The sequence below is a fragment of the Nilaparvata lugens genome, chromosome 5, assembly GCF_014356525.2.
Source record: "Nilaparvata lugens isolate BPH chromosome 5, ASM1435652v1, whole genome shotgun sequence".
NCBI classification, from domain to species: domain Eukaryota; kingdom Metazoa; phylum Arthropoda; class Insecta; order Hemiptera; family Delphacidae; genus Nilaparvata; species Nilaparvata lugens.
The window spans coordinates 31,360,061-31,385,832 of record NC_052508.1 but is presented as its reverse complement, the minus strand read 5'-3'; the positions used below and the strand labels follow the sequence as shown (position 1 = coordinate 31,385,832).

The window sequence follows — 25,772 nt, the reverse complement described above, 5'->3', positions numbered from 1 at the left end:
GTAACATTTTCACCTAAAATTGAAAATAAGCTTGAAATTTGAGAAAATGTGATTATTCAATATATTGCAAACTGTTGATTCTATTAAATCATTCACTATGAAGAGATAGCAGATCTTGTATGTCTCCAGCGTTATTGTCCTGTCACCAGCTGGCTCAGATCTTAGTTTATAAGTAGACTTGAGATGCGCGAGAACACTATTGTCAGTTGATCAATTTTCATAACAGCAAAGAAAGTTGTGTGAGTGCACCACACCAGATTTTTTTTTTAAATAAAGGGTACTTGAAGATTTTTATATTGTTTTTATTAACTTAAAAAGTAGCCCATGTGAATCAAGTGTTTTTACAATTATTTTTATTTACCACATATCTATAATTTAATTTAGTTAGTCTTCTAAGAGGATGTGGGCATTACTTATCAGCCTGCCCTCGTACTTTTTATATACTGTGATAAGAAACATCTGAATGCAAATTAACGAACAATCCAAAAAGATGAAAAAGACATGAACTACTTTAAACACACAAAACTAACCATAAGAGTGATGTAATTCCAAGAAAATAATATATTTACATCATCTGTACACTATGCACTATACTATAAGCATTCTTGTGAGCACAAAAATAGATTATTTAAAACAATTCTGAGTATTATACATGATCCAGTTGAATGTTATTAGATAGAAAATTCTTCATTTTGAAATTATTACAACCTACATTATTATATTGTATATGCCTCAAGGCCACTAATTCATAACATTATCCATCTTTATCACACTATTTAAAGAACAATGAAAAAAGGCAAATATGAATTAATGTAAAATTGAAGTGATTTTTTGAATAAATAAATGAATAGGCTCTTTTATAAGGTCAGTGACTCGAGATAAACATACCAAGAACGTTGCTAGAATTAAGGTTTCAGCAGACTGTAGAGTTAAAGTAAAAGGTTTGGCGAAGATTGCGATGAATTCAGCATTTTCTTGGCAAAGAGAATAGTTTGTTGACATTATGAAGTATAAGTAAAATGATAGCATACCATTAGCTTGAGCCACGAATGTTCGATAGTAGATGAAAAAACATTTGACCCATCGGGGACTATTTATTTTAGACTCGAAGCTTTCCAATTTTATAAAAAAATCAAGTTTAACGAGAATTTTCGTAAATATCTCTCACAATTTCATGACTATTATTAGTGAACAATCAATCGTAAATCACGAATTGTGAATAACTAACATCAGTAATTCAGATAAGGGGAATTAAATGAGTATATAAATTTCTACAATAAATAGATTGATTAAATCTTTGAAGATGCACTAGTAGATTGTGGAAGATTAACAATAGTTATTGAATTTATTTGGAGTTTCTAGAACTTCAAAATCAAAATTATCAAGGAAATAGAGTCAACTGTTCTAAGTTAGTTTTTTCAATAATAACAATACTAAACTTCTATTATTCATTGGAGTAATGCATCATGTCAAAATACGTGCAGTGTATTGAAACAAAAAGGATGTGTATTAGATGTTCAATACGAATAATTTTTTGCCATTGATCTACCTATACTAAACATTGCTGAATATACACTTCTTAATCTCTAATATCATGAGGATATCATACAAATACAATACTATAAATATTGGTGTCTTCAAATAAAAACGTTATGTAGGCTACTCATTTCACAGTTTCATTCATAATACAGTATAAACAACTCTACTCTTCTTCTAGAAAATTATAAATTTTGTTTTCATAATATTATGGTAAAAATCTCCAAATTCTATATAATATCATAATGTAGTTAACATCAGGTTATGTAAAAATGTGAATCCTATTATATTATTTAATGAATAAAGTTCAGAAAGAACCAGCATTGATTACTGACAAAGATGTTCAGTACATTTTGCTTGTAAGATTGCTGAGGATGACACCTACATAAGCCTTAGTCTTGTCTGAATAGTGATAGGTGTGTTAATGAGAGATGAATTGATCTAAAGTAGTTTGAGGTTGGTTCAATAGTGATATTGAAGCGCATTTCTGCTCAAGGTACTGGCTTTGAGCCAATGGGAGAGCTAAAGGCACTGCGCTCATCTAATCTGTGTGATTAAAAACGGGATTTACTGCTGGGACGACCTCTTCTCATTTAATGAAACTAATTATTAGTCATCATCCAATTTTTAAGAATAACATTTTTATAATAAGATATATCAATCACAATGAATTTTTATTTCTAAGTTACCTATCTACGAGAGGATTCATATTGTTAAGGTTTCAATTTTATATGATATAAGGTGCTAAGTACTATTTTGAAGGTATAGAAGCCTTCACGATCTCATCAAAGCTAGCTGCAATTTGAAAACCCAATTCTGGTGAGAAAAACATACTCGTATACGAGTAGACTTCCAATAATCTTTGGTTTTCTTGAGTCTGAACTAGCTTTTGTTTGGAAGATACCACAATATATGCAATGCAAACTATATTATTTATCAATACAATAACATTTTTTATATAAATATATTTGTTTTGAATCAAGAATGGGAGGAATTCATAATTTGGAGTTTGCGCTGCTTGAAAGAGCCTTCAGCAGAATTGAAACTGCATGCTTTGCTGTTCCTGGTGCTGAGGTTACTCCATAGCCTCCGTGACCATAGTTGTGAACTATCTGCAAGAAACAGAATGGCCAACTGAAAAACTAATTCAAATCAAGTTTATATAAATATTCAATATGGAATCGAAGAATTGTTTCTAAGTAGAATATGTCCACAAACAATAAGGGGTTTAATAATACTCATTCAAAAAGGCATTGCAAGAATATATATGAATTAAAGAAATAGATAAAGAATATAAAAACACAAATTTGAATTATATTGGGTTGTTGATTGACAAAACATTACTCAAACTTAAAATTATCGAGAGACCTATAGTAAGATTCACGTTATAAAAGTCAGCATATAATTAACATTAGTTGGTATTCTTGTCAGTCATTAGCGGATATCTATCATTTTCTAGCAACGCACTGGTTTTTTCAAATGAAAAAACATAGTAAACTACTGTATCAAAAAATTCAATCTCAATTATGAAAATTCATTATTAAATCGTGGAAAATATATTTTCTGGGCGAAAAAATATAATTAATCATTATTAACAAAAATCAATATTATATAATTATAGGGATGACTTGAATCATATCTATAGAAGGGTATGGAAATATAAAAGTTGACAACTATGTCATCATATCATTTCAGTGCTTTTGTAGCGTGAATCTCACTATATTCAAGTTGTACAACAAGAGTCTGCTCGGTTGAGGAAGGAGACTCAGTCTCCGAAAATTTCCCCATTTCTAATGTAAGTTTTTCAAGTGTTTTCAATCTATTTATGTCTTGTGTCTCCTGTTTTAATTTATATATATATATATATATATATATATATATATATAATATATATATATATATATATAACACTTAAAAAACTTACATTAGAAATGGGGAAATTTTCGGAGACTGAGTCTCCTTTCTCAACCAAGCAGACTGCAGTTTTGAATCCAACGGTCGTTTGACCACAGAGTACGCACTATATATATATAATATAAATTAAAATTAGTACGCACGGAGACTCAATTGTAGCAGCAGAAACCATAGATTATGCGGTGCAAACGGATGGAGAGAAAAAGGTTACAGATTCAGGGGACATTATGGGGTATTTAGGGGGCGGTTACAAACGGGATAAATATTTAAGATTTGAGTGAGTTATGAATAAGGAAAGGTGTAGCTTATGAATTGATAGAAAAGAGGAGATTTAAAATTAGAAATCAAAAAAGAATTAGACTAAAATTGGAGAAAGGAATTGTAGAATTGAACTTGAATGAAATTTATTTTTCATTTTTATTGAACATTTAATATATATTTGATAGCTGTGAAATTTATTTAATTATAATTCTATCAATTCATAAGCTACACTTTTCCTTATTCATAACTCATTCAAATCTTAAATATCCCGTTTGTAACCTCCCCCTAAATACCCCATAATGTCCCCTAAATCTGTATCCTTTTTCTCTCCATCCGTCAGCACCGCGTAATCTGTGGTCTCTGCTGCTACAATTGAGTCTCCATGCTTACTCAGTGCTTACTATATATATATATAGCACATAACAGAAGACACTTTAAAGTTTGTAATATAATTTAAAACAGGAGACACGATATAAATAGATTGAAAACACTTAAAAACTTTCATTAGAAATGGGGGAAATTTTCGGAAACTGTGTCTCCTTTCTCAACCGAGAAGACTGCAGTTTTGAATCCAACGGTTGTGTGACCACAGAGTACGCACGGAGCCTCAATTGTAGCAGCAGAGACCACAGATTACGTGGTGCAGACAGATGGAGAGAAAAAGGGTACAGATTCAGGGGACATTATGGGGTATTTAGGGGGCGGTTACTACCCTACTCCACAAATCCAAAAGAAAGTCGTCCCATTGTTTCAAGCATAAATAGCCCAACTGAACGAATCTCTGCCCTTGTTGATTTCCACCTCCAACCCATTGTTGCCTCCTTACCCTCTCATATCAGAGACTCCTTCCACTTCATAGATATCCTAAGAAACACAACCCTTCCAACTGACCAACAACTCCTTCTTGTTACCATTGATGTAGCCTCCCTCTACACTTCCATCCCCCATTCTGAAGGCTTAAAATCCCTTGAGCATTTCCTTTCCTCACGACCCACACCCTCCACCCCTTCAAACTCCTTCCTAGTAAACCTTGCCAAACTGGTGCTCACAAGCAATGCCTTCAGGTTTGAAGATGAATATTATCTTCAAACCCAGGGTACAGCGATGGGCACCAGGATGGCACCATCCTATGCAAACCTATTCATGGGCCTCCTTGAACAAGATTTCCTTTCCAAACAAACCCTATCCCCCCTGATATGGCTCCGTTTCATTGACGACATATTCCTCATATGGCCTCATGAACATGATGCCCTCTTGATACCCTCTCCCACATCCTCAATCAACTCAACTCCAACTACTCTGTCTCCTTCACCTGGAATATTTCTGAATCCTCCATCAACTTCCTAGATGTCAATGTAATCCTTTCCAACTCCAATACCTTATCCACTAATACTTTCACCAAATCTACCCACACTCAACAGTTCCTACACTTTGAGAGTTGCCATCCCTTCCACATCAAAAGATCCCTCCCATGTTCCCTCTCAATCTGAGGCCAAAAAATTTGCAGTGATCCCCACCATCTTGACCAGTACCTCAAAAAACTCCACCAATCCCTCCTGAAATGTAACTATCCTGAAAGGTTATTACAGAAACAAATCTCCTCCAAAACTGGCACTAATCCAACCACAAAAAATTCCTAAATCCCACAAACTCCAAAGCTCTGTACCACCTACTTCCCTGGAATTGAAAACCTCAAACCTGTCCTTAAAGATATGTTCCATGTCGTCTCCTCCAATCCCTCTACCAAACACCTTTTCCAGCAACCACCCACCCTCATTTATAAGCAACCGCCCAACCTCAAGAAAATTCTCAGTAAAAACAAATCACTCACCTCTGATGAAATCCCAACTCCACCTGGTACCCTACCTTGCAAACGCCCCCGCTGTAAAACCTGTCCTATCACTGATTCTTCCATGGGGAAAGAATTCCCCATGATTCTTCCATGGGGAAGAACCCCGCCGGCAATTCCAGCTTCTTTCATTATGAAGACAAAGGTGCGTCCGGCGTATACTTTCATACACTTTGACGACAATCTGAAGCCCGGTTGAATATACAGTGCTTGAAATTTTCACATTGCAGCGTTTTCGGCATCCGGCGGTGTTGCCAGTTTTTTGAGCTGCTCGAACACAACCGTAGCCTTTGTGCAATAACAGTCTGGGTTTTAGAATCATGTTTTGTGAAGTTACTGAGTGGACGAGAAATGCGGACCTTGCTAGTTTTCAAAAACCGAGTTCACATCATACTGTCCACTGAAGTTGAATTTTGTTCATGTTTCTTCCACAGCACATTAGTACAAGTGATGTTGGATTATTTGAATACTTTAAACCATGGTATATGGAAGATTATGTTTCCTATTCGAACCGTGCTATGAATGATTACTTAGTCGTTGATATCAATTATTATTCATATCCTTTTTTAAGAATGGGCATTCCTAATAAGTTCAAGCTACTCATATTTACGTTGTTACAGGATGAAATTGTTTTATGTTTTTCAATCATTATCAAATCACCATTCTGACTTCTAAGTAATAATTAAAATGCTTTTGATGGGTGTTTTTGGGTCATTTTTTTACATTTCTCTTTTTTAATCTGATGATCAAAATTGCAACAAATATTATTGAAGAAAATTGATTTCTAAAATCATGAAAAGTGAGAAATGAGGTTTGAAGGAAATCAGCATTATGGTAGTTGATATTATTATAGCATATGTTCCAGTTTATTTTGTCAATTTCAACACACTGATTTTTCGCCAACACGACAACACAGAATGTTCTCTGATGTGTTGATCAACGGCAGCCAGACCTGATAACAGCGCTCACACTCACATTCCGGGATGACACGTCACGGTAAGATAGGACAGAAAGCTCTATGTTTATTTTTCACTTTTTGTGTAGTTGAGAAGTTGATATTGTGGTAATTATTTATATTAAATGGAAAAGACTAAGAAATTGTCAAAAACCACAGATTTATTGATACTTAGAAAGACCGGTTCCGGTTACTAAACTATGTTTATTCAGGATTTTTTTCTAGACATTTCAAGTTGTGAATTATTTATGAATTTTTGAGAAAACATAACAACAGGTCAATGTAACTTACTGAGCGCGAGGTCTACTGTTCACAGAACTACTAGTATAATGAATCACATTATCATCTACATTATAATTGAACGAGCGTTAATGAGTTCTTACTTTCGACTCAGTGAAGGCCAAAATCGTTGTCCGTCTGTTTCACAGTTAGTATGTTCTACAATAACTTCAGAAAGAATTGATCAATCAGCTTCAAATTTTGAACACTTATTCTTCGAACCTTTTTACAGGTCAAGTTCGTTGGACAACGAAATTGACTCACTCCTTTGTTCTTTTTCAGGATATAAAAAGAACTTTGAAAGTGCATAAGACGTTTTTTTCTGATTTATCATTTAGTCAGCTGAATTCATTGCATGCAATTACTACAGTTTTTCCATTTATGCATTCATAGCATCAGCTGAGGCTAATTTGTTAGCTATCACACAGACATTCCTTCATACGCTGACACATGATTTCAGCTGGATAATAATTTTCTCTTGGAACTTTGTATCAAAATCATGTATCTATCACATGGCCACTTTCTCATATAAAAAATGAATTTTGATTCGTATGAGGTTCAAAGATGTTGAAGTGAGAGTATTTTTCTATTAAAATAGTATCCCCAATGAAAGCTTCTGTCAAATTATTTTTATAAGAGAAATATTTAGCTGTTTCAATAATTTTCATCAACTCTGTATAATTGAAAGTTGGGGGTTTCAAAGATTACAATACCGAGCGAGTTCTCCAACCCAGGGGATCATAATGACCGGTAATCTTATAGAAAGTGAGGTCCAAGATTCAAGTCGACGATTTCGCATTTCTCTTCATGTATTTATGTTATTTGGCAGATTTTTTCCTGTTTGAATTGCGAGCTGAAGTATATATCGGGTTTTTTTGAAATTTTGCATGGATAAAAGGGAAAAGAATTTCCTCCATGGTCTAATATTACTGTAAAATAAAAATCAGACTAAAGAATATTATTCATGATTGAATCAGCTGTCGAGTGGATTATTAATTATTGCAAGCAATGACTCATGCAATAAATAGCTCAATGTAGCTTAGCAAATTTCACCTCTCTCTGCTTTCAACTCGGGCTGAACAGTCACCAGTATGTCTTGTAGGAAATTAGCTTTTGATGATAGTATTTGTTTACAATAGATGCTTAGCATTGTCGATACACCAACCCAAACAGCCATTGTCCGTTTTCACACCGATATCTCGCTGACAGGACAGGACAGGACAGAATTTACTCCCATGGACAGTATTAGAGGAGGCTGTGGTTTATAACTGCGCGAGTTCCACTGTTCACAGAACTACAAGTATTCAAAGGAGAGTGAGCTAGATGGATGGTGGGTGTTATTGAGGCAATGCTAACTGAAACCAATACTAATCAATTCATTTCCGATGACAATTACGTTAAACAAATGATGATAACGTATTTATTTTATTGAAATCGACCACACATGAATCTTCTCCTGGAACAATTTTCACGAAAACATTTCTAATGAAAACATTCATCATGAGTAATAGCTGTATGAGGATTTCTCATTTTCATTTTGTTTCGCTTCCGTTTCTTCTCCTTTCCTTCTTAATATACTTCTTTTTCTGATTCTTGGTTCCCTTCTTCTCTTACTTATTAACTTTTATTCATCAGTTTCCTCTCCTTTCATCCTCTTACCCCTTCTTCTCCTCTCCTCCTTATGCCTCTTCTTCTGATTCCTGCTTCCTTCTTATCATGTTCTCCTCTTCCCTTCTTTCTTCCTTCCTTTTTTCATTGGAATGGACAATTAGATTATAAAATCCTATGTCACAATCGATCACGAATGAATCTTGCTCAAGCACAGTTTTTACGGAAAAATGTTTCCATGGTTCTTGCTGAGTAATAGCAGTATGGAGAATTCTACAAAGAATATTTTTCCGAAATGTTTCACACAATGTGCACTACAACTAGAGCAGATTCTTTAAAGAATAAAGCACTCAAAGTATGGTTTAAAATTATAACATTCCTATCTCCCTTGTATTATGGAAATAGAGTTTACTCTACCTCTGTATCTACGCCGTGTGTCCGCGGATACAAGAAGATACTGAAATCCGCTTTGGAAACACGGCTCACACGGGTGAGTTTCCGTTTATAGTCTTCATTCTCCAATCAAGCTTATGAATTCGAAGGCGTTGACCTGCGTTGTTGCCATGTTTCCGTAACGTAAAGGACACCGAATGATCGGTGAAATGAACGAAAGTATACGCCAAACAGTATACGTCGGGGGGAGCACAAATCGGACTAGCGCTACGTGGTGGCAATACTTGAAAGCTCAACATGTATATTAAATTTCATTTTGATAACATTTGGACGTCCGGCACTTTTTTTCAAACGCATGTACCGCTTTTGTCAAATGAGAAATTGTCACGTGATTGATATTATGATTAAATGTGACATGTCTGAGATGGCTAGTGACTCAACTAGGCGATTTTGATTCTCTTGAAAGATTTTATTAAGGAATGTAAATCGACAATGTATGGATGCCCAAACGATAGTGGGATATATATATATATATATATATATATATATATATATATATATATATATTAACGAAAAATTAATATGGAAGCCACATATTGAGTATGTAGATAGTAAATTGTCTAGGGTTATTTAATTCATGAAGCAATTAAAAAATTATGTACCTGATAGCTATGTAAGGTCAGCTTATTTTGCATTTTTCAAAGTATTCTTTTATTTGGCGTGTTGTTTTGGGGTAACTGTAGCCATGTTTAGCAGTGTGCTTTTACTTCAGAAAAAATCCATCAGGATATTAGCAGATGCTCGTAATTGTACTGAACATTGCAGTTGCCTTTGTTTCTTGAGTTGAGGATCTTAACAATCATAAATCTTTATGTATACACTGTTCTAATACATGTAAAAACAAAGGTAGACAAAATTCCAATACATACCATACATTCTTATGCAACAAGAAGTAAGAATAGGCTGAATATACCATTCCAAAGGCTTGAATAGCTACAATATTATAGGACTGAAACTGTACAATAAGGTACCTCTAAGCTTAATAAATGAGTCTACAGATAGATTTAAAATGAAACTTATCAACTGGTTAGTGAAAACACCAATGTATTCTATTACAAGAGTTCTTGGATTCCAATATGCTTATTGATATTTGATTCCTTTATTGCTTAAAGCTTTTCTATCTTGCTTTAACCATATTGACTGGGCCTTGTTTAGAACTGTGTTTGTATAGTGATGAATATTTGAATTCTTCTTATTCTAGGTTTACTTTGGATGTAGTTATGTTTGAGTTTATATACAGAGTTGATGAAAAGTCCGAGAAGGGCTTGATATCTTATACACAAAGGTAATTTGACAGTGGGTGAGATTGGAAAGAAAAACGTTTGAGAACGGCTTAGTATTTCAGAAAAACATTGATTTCAAGGTGGGTAAGGGATTAGGGATTTTACTACACGTGACGTCACGCTGGCATTCCCCCCACCACTTCGAATCTTACACCTGTGAGTGATCAACCTTCTGTCTACTAACGTTGGTCATGTGATACGTGATTTCGTTACGGAATTTCAAGAAAAAATGAATGGCGAAAATTGCAATGGGATAACTCAACCCGTTTGGAAGATATTCTCATTATAAATCAATACCATGCAAATCAGAAATGAAATAAATAAGTGGTATTGATTAATAATGTGAATATCTTCGTAACGATTTGAGATATCGATATGCGGTTTTCGCCATTCAATTTTTCTTGAAATTTCGTATCGAAATCATGTACTGCATGACCACCTTCCTATTTAAAAAAATAAAGTTGCATTCAAAATGGCGGATCCAAGATGTCGGACCAGATTTTTGAAGTCATAGTAAAAAAATATTTTAAATTTTAGTAGAATCCCCAATGACACCCACCGTCAAATTACCTTTGTGTATGAGATATTAAGCCGTTCTTGGACTTTTTACCCACCCTGAATGTATACTGTTGTACATACTTTCAATATTGCATTAACTTATATCCTTCTGACTTGTATGATGTCTAGTATTAGTTTTGACTTCGTCTATTGCCAATGTTGCTTAATGACAATAAAAATTTATTATTCTATTTATCACCTTTTTGTTTGCGAGTTTCTCAAAGTGAACGCGTACAGGGTCTCGATGCGGTCGCAGCCCGACCCATTCTCGGACGACGGGAGCCGCACTCAGCTCCGGCACAAGCGAACAGCAACGCTCCATGATGGCTGCTCTGTCGTATCTACTCAACGACACGTCATAGCTGTCGAAATTCCGGCAACCGCCGAGCGTCACATTCCCCTCAAATCCTGGTATGATGTAAGTGTCATAATCACCGTAGTAGAAGGTTTGTAGCCAAGGAGCTTTCACCTGAACAAGAAAATATTTTTTCTAATAAACAGCAGCTTGTTTTAATAGTTATGATTCGTAATTTATAGTTACATTGATTTCCATGAATTGTGGTTGAGGAATTGGGTAGAAGAGAGATGGTAAAGTAATTCTGAATTGCTTATGATTCTTATTCTTATAGTGAGGTCCACGTTATAAAGTCAGTGGAAAAGATAGGACAACAGTGTTGCCGATTCTCTGAGTTATCTATAGCTTTCTATAGCAGATATCATCAATATTATCCCATATGATAATAATATTGTACATTCTTGTTGATAATGATCAATTTATATTTTATTCGAAAAGAAATAGTTATTTGTATAAATCTAGAGTGAAAAGTGCTGTTTTTCTCCCTGAGGGAAAAGTTTGAAGCCCGAGGCGTAGTCGAGGGCAACAATTGTTTTGAGGGAGAAAAAACATTTTTCACTCGTGATATACACAACATTTTACTCCACCTACATTTTTATAAAAACTGAAAATAAAATAATTTTTAAAAACGTGTTGTAACGTGTGTTGCAACATAATCTAAAACGTAAACAGCTGGGCTGGCTTGTAATCACAGTTCTCCGCCGACAGCGCTATCTGTCGGCAAAAGTTGTAAAACAATGGCCGCCACAACTACAACAATGATGAAGTTCCCGTTTCAAATTTGATTAGTTAATGAGGAATCTTCGTTGGCTGGTATTTTTAATAACATGGAATATTGAAAAAATATTTATACATTTTTTTAGTATAGTGATATGAAGTTTGTAATAATTTTAGCATACTTACATCATTCAAATAGGTTTGGAATTGAGAATGCTTGAATAGCATCAATCCTCATATTAGGCCTATGGGAATTGAAATTGTAGCCCCAGTCATATCAATAATTAGGCAGATTAGAATGTTCTTCAATCATTGAGGAAAGCAAAAGTGTAGCAAAATAATTCGATACTCACCTTTATTACCTGCCCGCGTATCGGAACCATTTTTATATCTTTACATAAGTATTTGGCACCAAATCCTGTGCAGTTCATGATCACATCAAAGTCGCCAGGTATTTCGTCAAAGCTTTGAATTAACTTCTTTACAACTCGACCGCCATTGTTCTTGAACCTTGTAATCATAATTATATGAGTTTTTATAATCATACATAGATGAGACATTAATACATACATTTACGTCTTACATACATTAAGGGCTACTATAGAATAAAACAATCATAATAGAATTACAAGAATTTTTTTTTAAATAATCTGGAATATTGATTTACGAATTAATTAGCATACTCATCTTATACATTTTATAAACTGAAAAATCTGGTGTGGCGCACTCACACAACTTTCCTTGCCGTTATGAAAATTTATCACCTGACGCTAATGTTACCGCGCATCTCAAGTCTACTATTCAAAGATCCAATCCAGCTGGTGACAGGACAATAAGGCTGGAGACACACGAAGTTTGCTATCTCTTCATAGTGAATGATTTAATAGAATCAACAGTTGCCAAAAGTTTGTAATTGAAATAATAAAATTTTCTCGAATTTCGAGCTTATTTTCAATTTTAGGTGAAAATGTTACTGAACATTAATTTAATAGATTTTCATGCTCAATCTTTTCCACTTGGAATTTTTTGTTCTAATCTAATTTTGTTCTATCTAAAGCCTGATAATTGGGAATCTAAAATCAAACTTCGCATAGATGGGGCGGAGCTCCTGAAATTTTTACAGATATGGGACTTGTGGCAGTTGATAGCGCTTATCAATGACTATTTTGGGTATGAATTTGATCAAAAACATTGGAGCCATTTTCGAGAAAATTGCGAAAAACCCTGTTTTTAACAACATTTTCGCCATTTTAGCCGCCATCTTGAATTGCATTTGATCGAAATTGTTCGAGTCAGATCCTTATAGGGGAAGGACCTTAAGTTCCAAATTTCAAGTCATTCCGTTAATTGGGAGATGAGATATCGTGTACACAGACGCACATACACTCATACACACACACACACACACACACAGACCAATACCCAAAAACCACTTTTTTGGACTCAGGGAACCTCGAAACTTATAGAAATTTACAAATTGGGGTACCTTAATTTTTTTTCGGAAAGCAATACTTTCCTTACCTATGGTAATAGGGCAAGGAGAGTAAAAATGTGCTATATTTCACTGAACGCAAGCAGTTACATATGCACAAACATTGGGCCATATGAATAAAGTTGAGCATTTGCTTATACTTCTAAAATATGGAGCATTTGCTTCATTTTCTATGAATAAACGTGAGCAAAACCTCTTCCTCATGCTCATAAAAAAAAATAGTTTGAGCATTTGCTCAAAAGTAAATCTTATACTCAAAATTGTATGAATAAACTAGAGCATTTGCTCAACTTTTGAAGCAAATGCTTCAAAAAAGGTGAGTCTAGTCTAGAGCAGCTTATCACCTTTTGCTCATAGTAAAATGGCTCAACTAATTCGTATGAGGAAGAGGAAACTATACCAGATACAATCACAACTAATAGTTGAGAACTATAAAACTATTTTTAGATTCAACCATGATATATATCACCATATATATCACCTACAAAAGAATAGATACAAACGATAGCTACCTGTTATATAAAGATAGCCATCACAAAATAGGAAATAGGCATTTAAGAAGATGAGAGTGTAGACGATTATAAGAAGGCTATTGATATTATAAGAATATGCTGAAGATTATTATAGAGATGACATTTTTTCACGCTATTATTTCAAAATTCTAAACTCAACTAACCTAAAACTCTACTCATAAAAAAAAACAGAGCAGACGACGCAAACACAAGAGGTGCTCCCTACTTGCATATTTAGCGCTTCCGTAAACTATAAAAAAAGTAAGGCTTCAAAAGCGAATCAGCTGATGAGAAATCTTTAAAATACGTGAGCATTTGCTCCAGAGTTCAGGAGCATAAGGTAAGAGTATAAGGTAAAGCTTATTCATATAAAAATGAGCAAATGCTTCTGCTTCTACCTTTTGCTTATGAGCAAAACCTTATGCTCCATGCTCTTGCTCATGAGCATTTGATCTGGTTTTATTCATATGGGCCATTGTTTGTGACACTGGCTATCTGGAAGACCCAGTCTTCGACAACAAGTAATATGAAGTAAGTAAATAATTTATATACGGCACTAGTGGAGTGTTTGGGGTGGTACTTTTTTTAAGTTCTATCTTGTATTTTAATTTTGGCATATAAATAAATCTATCATTCATTCATTAAGCAGTCTTACAACCTAGGGATTATATTTTTGTGCAACACTTCACCGAAATCCTATTGTAGAGAATTCCATGAGTAATTGTTTCTTGTGAGGAATTGAAACCATGAAATCGGTTACCGATTTGGTTACGTAATAAGATACCGATAAGTTGATCTACAAACTACTGCTTCTCTCTTTATAAAGCTGGGTTTTCCTGTGTGCTTAAATGCCATCGTCGACCACGACAGAGAGAAAATCTCAGATTGGGTAGATTTCAATTTGTCTACATAACCTGAAAGATTATGTTCAATTATGTTTTAATGGGGCAGGTTGAGATTATACGTTTTTGTACTTTTAAATGGCAATATGTTGATATTATTGGAAATTTCTAATTCTTTAATAATAAAGACAAATAATGAAAAGTTATTTGATCAGCTGTTTTAGCACACTTGAAATTTGGACAATATGAATGTCAACAATGCTTGCCGTTGTCGACTGCGGAAATTTACGCATAAACAAAAATGCACCTTAAGGGTGATCACTTGAACAGCAGAACTCCTCTGAATACCATTTATGAGTTTAAAAATCGCATCCCGGTGGTTCGAAACCCTCCTGAAAACTGTAGTCTCATTACCCATGCACAAGCCTCGAGATTATACAGGCATCATCCTCAGAAAAAGAAAACAAAATTAATTATATTATTTTTTGTTTGTAGTAGAACATCATAGCGAAGCAGCTACAATATATTTTTGCTCTGAGCTTTCAATCTATCAACTATAAAGTCATAACATAATAGTCAGTGATCTGACATTACAGTCTAATTCTAAGTAGATACGAATACTAGGTAGTTTTGATAGATGAATCTAATTGGTTGTTGGTAGATGAAAATTGATTATATCAGATACATGGAAACAGTAAGTAGGTTGATGTGAGATAGGAAACCTGTTGAGCGCCCAGGGCAGAAAGCGTCGACATTCGACAAGGAGAGTGGTGAAGTAAGAGCCGTACTGCCATTGGCCCGGGCACAACTTGAGCTCCCCATTGGTAGCAGGACGGTAGATGGGCACCACATCTTCCAACAAATGGTTCTACAAAAAGCACATCATCTCTCATCAGTCATCAGGCATGTTCACTGCCATTATACGCACAAATATCTTTAATAGTTTCAGGCAGATTTAATTTTTTCAACATGGAAGGTATTTCATGTCATTGGTATTACAGTTTTCAAGTGTTCGAGATGTTGCTTATATTATTCAAGTATAACTTAATTTAAGTTTGCAGTTAGTGTGTTTATACTTAAAACGTATAATCACAGATCTAACCTTGAAATGTAAGGTTAATTAGCTGTACTCGTACAACATTATACCATGTATACAGCCATGTAATATGAATTACCATGTAAAATATACCATGTAATGTATTATAGCATACATTATACCATGTTGTACGAGTACAGCATTATACCATAGACTAAGTAATCTTACATTTTTACAGTAACTGTACATTATAGTATCTCAGTAACTGATTATTACAAAACAAGTTATTGAGAAAATTTTTCACATCACAGTTGTTCTCTGATTAGTTAAGCATCTTTCTTCAAAGAAAGTGATATAAAATTGTAAAGAATTCAATTGTGTACCTAAATAAAAATAGAAATCTGTTCACAGCTCATGTAAAAAAGTAGTTTTCGTTCGCCTACCATTTTTCCTGTACCACGAAACTGTGTGTAGGAGGCAATTTGATAATATATGCCATAAATTAATCAATTGTATACCGGAAAATTTTCTCAAAAACAGGATCTCAATGTCAACTTTGCAAGTAATAGATGATTGGATAAAATTGCAGGGTGAATTCAATAATATCTTATAGTAATTGAAAACTTTTGTACCTGAATACACTTTTCAATTTTTCTTTTCTTTCTTACTCCTTACATCCTTCTTTCTCTTCCCTTCTTCTTTTTCTCTCGCAACATTTATATTTTTTTGAACATAAAAGTGTTTTACAATTTTCCTTACTAACTCTATCATTTTAGTACTATGTACGTATGCCAGCGCACAAAACTAGGTTTTGTTGGCTTTGTCAGATAGAAAACAAGTTATTTTTAATTTGAGAGTTTATGTGTTTTTGGAATCTTATTATGTATTTCTTGCTTGTCTATTATTTTTATGATTCATAGTCTACATTGTATTGTTTTCAATTTGACTAAATAAATTTCAAATTGAAAATTTATTATACGAGGGCTATTCAGAAAGTAACAAATGATTTGAAATAAATAAAAAATCTTTAATGTGACCATAATTGCGTTATATAAATTTGAAAGAGCAGAAAAATACTATATTTTCACATAGTCACCAAACAGATTGAGGCAATTATCATAGCGGTGGACGAGCTTTGAAATTCCTTCGTTCCAGAATTCCACCGCCTGTGATTTAAAATACAGTACTGCAACTCGTCGTCGTCACCAAAGTGCTCTGCAGCTAACCAAGCCTTCATTTTCGGCAACAAGTGAAAGTCACTTGGAGCAAGGTCTGGACTTAAAGCGGCGATTTTCACAAATTTTCGACTTTATAACCAATTTATCTGGACAACGCTTGATCATCCACTCCTTGCTCCTTTCTCCTTGCCATGAACGCTGGTGAGGCCATTTTTGATCTGTATACACCAAATCTATACCGAACTTTCATTCATAACGTCGATTCCGTACACTTCGCACAATTGACAATAAATTTCTGTCGACTTTAGCTTTCTAGCTAACAAAAACAGTAGTACTGATCTGACCTCACAACTCGCGGGATTTTCAATTGCAGCACACATTTTAAACTTGAATGCTGCAACAATGCACAGGGTGACGTCACTTTCGCTGGTACTGCTGGAAAGCCACAGGATAGTCATGTCTGTACTTGGAAGTATGTGTTTGGGGCATGACTAGCGGCACCAGATGGAAACGCTTGTTACTTTGTGAATAGCCCTCGTACTAAGATTAATATATTTAATAAAGTAATATAGAGTAATTTACTAAGAAGTAATATGAAACTGTCTTCCTCCTGGGGTGAAACAGACTAACTGAAATATAGTTAGTTGACCATGAGAAGAGTTGTGACTGTCATTTGAAACAATGGAAAACAGGTTCTTCTTGAAGTGTGCTGACTATAGTTCTTTCCTTCGTATTGAATGAAAAAGACTGAGAAATTGTCAAAAAACCACTGATTTATTGATAATTATAAAGACCGGTTTCGGTTATTACACCATTGTCAATCTCTGATAAACAGATTGGTTTATCAGACTTTTTCATTCAATATGAATAATTACCACATTAACAACTTCTCAACTACACAAAAAGTTCTGTCCTTCATCACCCATCTTAGAAGACCTTGTCCTTCTCTCAAGTCTGTGCATATGCACCACACAAGTCTCTTGTAGATTATAATGCGAATTTTCTGAAATAGCCAAGTACTACAGCTTTTTTTATTGAGGATAATGTATACTATAATAAAGAACTGGCTTATATACGTAAGGAATAGCAAAATTATGTTTGACGCATCATCACGTCTGAACTACTGGACTGATTAACTTGAAATTTTGCATTTAGATTCTTAATTACCCGAGGATGGTTATAGTCCTACTTTCAATTCTTCAAGATCTCATTACGTCAAGTTTACAGTTTGTCATTCTTTTAAAATAGACCCTTGCGGAGCATGGGTTTCCTGCTAGAACACACATAATACTTCACTGTCGTGCTTGGGTAACTGATAATAGCATTAGGGGATGGAAGCCAAAATTGAGGTTTCCTTAACATAATAGGTAGCTAGAATTATAGTTACTATTCAGAGAGTTGGGAGCTAAATTTAAAAATTAACATATTACATGCAATAAAGGCATTATAAATTCACCTGAACATTTGATTTGCTGGTTGAAGAGAATATGTATCCTCCAATCTCCTTAATACCACACTCATCTGATATAAGATCGTTATAATAGGTGTAAGAATCTTTTATCCATTTCCTGTGAAAGTGTTTCCACGTTAGAAATCTTATACTTTTAACAAACAGAAGTGGGCTACATCTCTGAGATCTAGCTTGTTATTTAATAAAAATCATATTTCAACTCACAAATTATATTGTTGAAGCTTGTACAAGTAAACATGTCAGATGGGACTGTTTCCTAGAATGAAATGAGCACATGGAATATTCATTTATTAATTTTTTAGATGTTATGGAACTCCATCTTTCCATAACACATATTAAACATAATATCATCCAACAACTATTTGTTGAATAATGATGAATGAGACCCTTGATTTCTACTTGAAAGATGAAATCATTGAATTTCCTTCCAGTTTTATGACTTCCTCCAATAACTTTGTTCTAGGTTTCAATACATAATTCTTCAATCTATTTTTAATTATATCTATATCTTCCATCTATTCATAAGGCTATAGCGCTGGGTTCTAATATTGTTAGAGGAGTGTGGCTCCTAGATTGGTTTGACTTGTGTATTAATGAATGCAGATGATGATTAATAAAGAATCAAATGTTACATGTGTATACCGAACCATCAAGGATATGGAAAAGGAAAGCACTATTAATTACAGGGCTGCACTTCTTTCTCTCATGAGTAGAATAGATATGCACTGACCACTTCCTTGGAAATCGGAATATCATTTTCACCACAATGTGGTCACGCAATCTGTGAGGTGCGAAAACAAGACCGGAAAATTCGGTAAACTGAACAATTAACGGTATCATAAACTATCCAATAATAAACAAATCACAAAATACTCAACATGAATAAATCGAGTGAAAACGTGATTATGCAGGACTTGCTATATACCGGACCTGCGCCTAAATAAAAAAAATGGCCGCCGTATGTGGTGGCCGGCATTGATATTTTAAACGAGAACTAGAGGAACTGAGATTTCGACATACTGAGAAGCTTTCTAACAGCTGATTAGTGATTTTTTCTCAGTAGGAATTTCTATAAGACCACCACATACGGCGGCCATTTTTTTCTAGGCTCAGGTCCGGTAGTTTATAGGAGGTCCTGGATTATGTCTAGTAACAGTGATTCTAATGGCCTTTCGAATTTAGCGGTAATAATGGATTATAAATGCACTTGGAATTTTATAATTGAACGAGTGTTAGCGAGTTCTTACTTTTGAATCAAGGCTAAAGTCGTTGTCCGTCTTTGATTATGTTCAACAATAACTTTTTAAAGACTAGATCAAATAGCTTCAAATTTTGAACACATCTTCCTTCAACCCTTTTTACAGATCAAGTTCGTTGGGCAACAAAATTTACCGACTCCTTCGTCCTTTTCCAGGATACAACAAATAACATTGAAATTGCATAAGAAAAACATTTGTAGTAATTTATCATGTAGTCAGCTGGAGTACCTATTCATTGCATGCAATTAATAGGCTACAGTTTTCCCATTCATTCATAACATCTGCTGAGGCTATTTCGGAGCTATCACACAGACAGTCCATCATGCGCTGACAAATAATTTCAGCTGGTTAGTATACAACATAATTTACAACTTTTACATCAACAAACTGAAACGGTTTGAGATATCAATGTGCGGTTTTCGACAGTAACTTTCTCTTGGTACTGTGTATCAAAATCATTTATCACATGACAAGCTTCTCATTTGAAAAAAAGAATTTGGATTAATATGAGGGACAAAAATGTTGAAGCGACAGAGTAATTTTCCATTTTAAATAGGATCCCCAGAGAAATATACCGACAAATTATTCTTGTTAAATAAATATCTAGCTGTTTCCATAATGTTCACTAACTCTGTATGATTGGAAGTTGCGGGTTTCAAAGATTACAATAAAACAGTTCTTGAGCGAGTTCTCCACGCCAGGGGATCACTTGTTCTAATAATTATCATAAATAAAAGAATTAAGCGTTTCAAAAGCAAAGTAAGCTTTTTTAAAAGATTACAATAAAACAGTTCTTGAGCGAGTTCTCCACGCCAGGGGATCACTTGTGCTAATAATTATCAATAATAAAAAATTAAGCGTTTCAAAAGCAAAGTAAGCAGTTGCAATAGATTAATGAGTGAACTAACTTTGTGATTTGAAGATCGGGCCCACAGAAGCTGATGCCGGGTCGAAAGAGTCCCGCGGCTCCGTCACTTGTCGTCGCTTCGTTGAATTGATCAGCAATCAGGCACACGTCAGCTGATGGAAACGTACTTTGAATTTCAAGCGCAGTTGTCAACCCCACTATTCCGGCTCCAACAACGCAAACTTTAAAAATTCCCATCTGAAATAAAACACAAGTCTCTACTAAAATGTGTCTACTAGTGTCTACAAGTCTCTACTATTAAATTTTTACAGGTTTATGTTATAAACAATGGGGAAGAAGCACCAACATATATGTAGTAAGTGCCTACTACATTTGTCTATGTAGAAACTATAGAAATAATATTGCGGATTACACCGCCTACCGTATGTAGGCTAACACATGTGACGCCACAATATTATATCTGTGGCAGAGGCACAAAACCTATAATTATTAGACACTTGAAATGCATGCTTCGATAGCACTTCAATGACTTAGAACAAGTTTAGATAGCATCCATTTTTTCCATCATACAGTAAAAACTTTACATCATCAACTCATTTTTTATAATTAATTAAATATAAGATACTTTGGCCGCCAAGTGATTAGATTCCCTACAAGCCACCAAGTGTCTAGAGACTAACCAGTTATAACTGTATTTATATTTCTTACACAATTTTGAAATGTGTATCATAATAAAGCTCTTACATAGATTATTTTGATGTGACTGCCATAAATGAGTTTGGATTTATTGAAGGCGTTTTGAGAAAAAGCCCAAAGTTAAAACAAAGTATTTATAACGACAAATTTAGGCCTACATCATAATTATAGGTAATATTATGAATATTTCAAAGTATGCAGATAGAATAAATAATAAAACTGCGTTTATACCAAAGTTATTAACAAACTGTTAAAATGTAACATGTAATGTGTCTGTTTTTTAAGGTTCTTAAGAAAGAATTGATCAATCAGCTCAAATTTTGAACACGTATTCTTCAAACATTTTAACAGGTCAAGGTTGTTGGACAAAAAAATTTGACTTAAACTCCTTCGTCCTTTTTCAGGATATAGAAATAAAATTTAAAGTGCATAAGAAAAAAAATGTGATTTCATTTATCATTTAGCCAGCTGAAGAATTCACTGCATGCAATTACAACAGTTTTCCCATTAATTCATTTATAACATCAGCTGATGTCATTTGGGTACTATCACACAGACAAACCTTCATGCACGAGTAATTTTTCATTTCAAATAGGAATCCCAGTGGAACCTGTCAATATTATTCTTGAAAGAGAAATATTAATTAAGCAGTTCCTATAATTTTCACCAACTCTGTATAATTAAAAGTTGTGGGTTTCAAAGATTAAATACAACAGTTCTTGAGCGAGTACTCTAACCCAGGGGGATTACTAGTTTATTTATTTGACAAAGTGATTGTCATAATTTAGTGGAATGGCCATGTGGAATTGTCAAGCTTTTTCTCTAGATTTAGGCTACAGTTTTAGGTCAAGAATTATAATTGATGAATCTTAAAGCATTATAAAGTAGGCTATAGTATGAAGTAATAGCTTTTAAAACTTATATATAGCCTAAGCATAAAGGATTGAGAAAGATAGAATTGACAAAGTTACCCTTCAAGCTCAAAAACCCTTTTATAATAATCATTATTCATTACTGTATTACAAAAACTGTAAGACAATTTCTGTTAATACAAAAATGTCGTCTGATGATAAATTTGCTTAAGCTTATTTTTTACTTATATTTGTATACTGACTACAGAAACGTAAATTTATAGTTTTCTTTAAACTTACCTCAATTTTATGATTGATATTTCCTTCAGCAAAAAGTGATATTTTTGAGTCAAATTTAACTTGTCACAATTTATTCTGATTAAAATGTTGTGTTAAAAATTTGCATAAGCTTTATGAACTATGTTTTGTCATTCAGCTAAGAACTCAATTTCAAACAGTGGAAGTAGAAAAACGAAAAATGTCACAATGAACTATTAAAAAAAACTAAGATAGTTTTTACAAGGAATTTTGAAAGATAACTAAACGTAATAAATGCTGCAGTGCTTGAAAAAATCAGTTTCAACACTTCAGCCAGGGATGGTTCAGGCATTCAGCCGCCGTAGCTCTACGACGATAATCGAATTCCAACATGGGACGCAGAAAAGATGAAAACTCTGCCGCCTCTTTCGGCAACCAGTGATACTTCTCGATGAGAACATCATCCAACGCCCACGGCTTTAGCCCTCTGATGTGCTTCAATTCTCCTTTTTTGTTGAAAAACTGTTTAGAATGTTTGCCCGAGTTAATAACACTTTCTGGAATATCACCAAGAAGTTCAATGATGTGAGCCAATTGATCTTCATCTCTTGTATAATGCTCTCCGGCGTGCGGTTCGAATAAATAATCACCAGTGGCCAATTCGAAAGCAACACAAGCAGTGCTCCAGATGTCAGCTGATGTATCATATCCAGCTCCAATCAACACCTCCAATGATCTATACTGACGAGTCTGAATATCATCCGTGAAATGATTATTCACATAACACGCGTTGCCCAAATCAGCTATCTTCACATCCACATCACACGCCCAATATGCTGGGTTGCAGTCGTTTTCATCATATTTCCTTTCAGAGTTCTGAGGTGAGAATAAAGGCGAATCTTCTTCTCTGGCTACACTTGCGTTTTCCCCTGCACAAGCTACGTTGGAAGCCATGTTGAGAGGGCTGTCAAGCAGCGGCGAACACCTGTTCAAATCAACACTTTTGGTTTTTTCTCCCGAACCACCTTCTTCACTTACTACCATTACCTCATCACAACCATTTTCATACATATTTTCATTTTTTGAGGCGTCCAACGCATTTTCATCATCATCAATTTCAATGAGACTGCTATCTTTGATTGGTGTGACAGGAAACAAGTTGTCATCTTTCATTTCAACTGTCGACGAGATTTTTTGTTCTTCCAATTCTTCAATGTGTTGCATTTGTTGTTTGAGGAGTTCAGTATGTCGTTTAGCTTTCTTCTTTAACTTCTTTTTACGATTCTTTGACATTTTTGAGTTTGGTGTTTGTTCTTGGAACTCCTTAGGAGCAGTACTCACATGAGAAACAGGTAGCTTCCCTCCCGTTAGATGAAGGTCCCTAGCTTCACATGCCAATTTTCTGATATAACTTTCACCGACACACAGCAAGATATTTTCGGGCTTTATATCAGTATGAATTATACGACACTTTGTATGCAAATAGTCCAATCCTTCAAGAACTTGCCTTATTATCCTTTTTACATTAAAAGGTGGAATGCCCCTATAATTACTTTTAATAATAAGTCTCAACAAAGTATGTCCAAGCACTTCAAAAACCATACATACATGTGTTCCATTGACACCAGAAATTTTAAAATCATTCAGTAACTGGACTACTTTTTCCCTCTTTTTATCGTTGGGATCACTGTCACGAACAATTTTAAGAAGCTTTATTTCATCTAAAGCTGTTTCCGTGAAATGAGGCGCACTCTTTACAACTTTCAAGGCTACAAACCTCTTATCAACCAGATCCCAACAAAGCCAAACTGTAGAAAAATGGCCCCAACCCAACTTTCTTGTTACATGATATCTACTCCGGAATACATCGCCTATTTTCACTGGATGATATCCTCCTTTGCAATAGTCCGAAGAATCTTCTTGTTCTTCTTCTTCCGAAGAGTATGGACCTTCGTCCTCGTTATCTTCAATAGTTTCATTTGAAGACGAGTTGCTTGGATCCGCTTTGCTAGAATTCATTAGGCCTACATTATCCTTAGGTGTGGTAGAATTTGTATGTTCTTCATTCTTAGATTTCCACTTTGCTGGTTTGTGTCGTTTTTTCTTAGCTTGTATAGCTAATACACGACGATTTGTATCTTTATTGGAATTCATACTTTACAAAAACCAAAGCAAGTTTTAGCACAATTGTCACGATGCTTTTTAAAAAGTATTAACCTAACGAACAATAAATAAATTCGGCATGGCGACCAAGTTGAATTACCACTGGTCTTGGATTTCAAACACAATTACCTTAGAAGCTGATATCCATGAATAATCGACTATAAAGATTAAACCAAAACTATAAAATGAGTTCAATATTAGAATTTAGTTTGAAAATACTTCAATCGTAATTAAAATTTAACACAACAGCACAATCACTGAACTCAGAAGGAAGGACTTCTTTTTCTTTGCTTATTTGAGAAATTGCGAATCAGCTGGCAGGCTGGCAGCTAGCATAAGCTTGCTCTCATGCTCTGTAAACCGTTTCAAAATAAGATAACAATTTATTATTTCATGTGAAATCAAAAATACCTTTTAGAGAAAAAAATGAATGACGTTTAGGCCCAGTTCTTATTCTTATTTTGGAATGGACTGTCTAACTTTAAAATGAAAGTCATTTAAAAGCCACCTAAAATAGGTGGCTGTGATACGAGTTTTTGCGCGGCAATTTTGAAAGAGGATTATTGGTCACAACTCACAACCAAAGTGTCACCAGCAATATTGTCATTATAATGCACTCCAAATTTGGTAGCCTGTTTCAATATTGATTTTAGATGTGATTCTATTTTAATTTTAAAGGAAATAGGCTGAGTAACTCCACATTCGATGGGATTTAAATTAAAACAATACGGTACCATAACGTAGCCTAAATTTATTGAAAACCATAGCACTCTTTAGTACCGTAGTCTACCTTGCCTACAGGTAAACAAGGGTGATGTCACAATTTTGGGGAGTTGAGATTTTAAATAGCTTGGAATCAATACAGTTGAAAAAAAATATTGTAGCCTATTCTGCAATGTTTAAAGAGTATTTTTCATTACGGTAAAAAAGTTAGTATTTTCTTCAATTTAACAAAAAGATAGGCTATATATTTTTTGAATAGAGACAATGTCAACCAGGGTTTGCGGTGGCTAACAAGTTTAACAATTCATATTATGGATATACCAATTGAAATATGATAAAAAGGCGTGAAAAAATGTACTCACCGATATCATAAGGCTTTTAGAAATAAGTTATCTTTATCGAAGCTTTCCGACAACGAATCAGTGTAGATACTGACGTTGCAAGCAGTGTATTGTTTTATGTCGATATAATTCAACTCAAATATTGAGATTCAACAAGATTATCGATTTTAAAACTTCGATAATGATCAAAGCTTCGGCTATCAATGTTGAACATTGATATTTATTTTCGATAAGAGGGATCGGATATAAATACCGGTAGATTTAAATATTTTTCCGCGAGATGGAAGTCGCATCCAGGCAATGAATGCTCAAAA

The 25,772-nt window shown here is 34.4% G+C and overlaps 1 protein-coding gene across 9 annotated transcripts; it reads right to left on the bottom strand.

The window, feature by feature from the left end:
• Positions 1-286: 286 nt before the first annotated feature.
• LOC111055693 (D-aspartate oxidase) lies at positions 287-25,503 on the bottom strand. Of its 9 annotated transcripts, none has more exons than XM_039428162.1 (7): positions 25,480-25,503; positions 20,467-20,663; positions 18,285-18,396; positions 15,337-15,482; positions 12,122-12,278; positions 10,896-11,165; positions 287-2,648 (listed from the first exon to the last, which is right to left on the bottom strand). In XM_039428162.1, the coding sequence occupies exons 1-7, from the start codon at positions 25,486-25,488 to the stop codon at positions 2,532-2,534; spliced, it is 1,008 nt and encodes a 335-aa protein (XP_039284096.1). In that variant the 5' UTR covers positions 25,489-25,503; the 3' UTR covers positions 287-2,531. The 9 variants fall into 9 exon arrangements, 6 of the variants coding, with proteins under 6 accessions (XP_039284096.1, XP_039284097.1, XP_022198651.2 ...); XM_039428163.1 differs by having other exon boundaries at positions 287-2,644; XM_022342959.2 differs by lacking the exon at positions 25,480-25,503 and adding an exon at positions 24,524-24,706.
• Between the last annotated feature and the right edge of the window lie 269 nt (positions 25,504-25,772).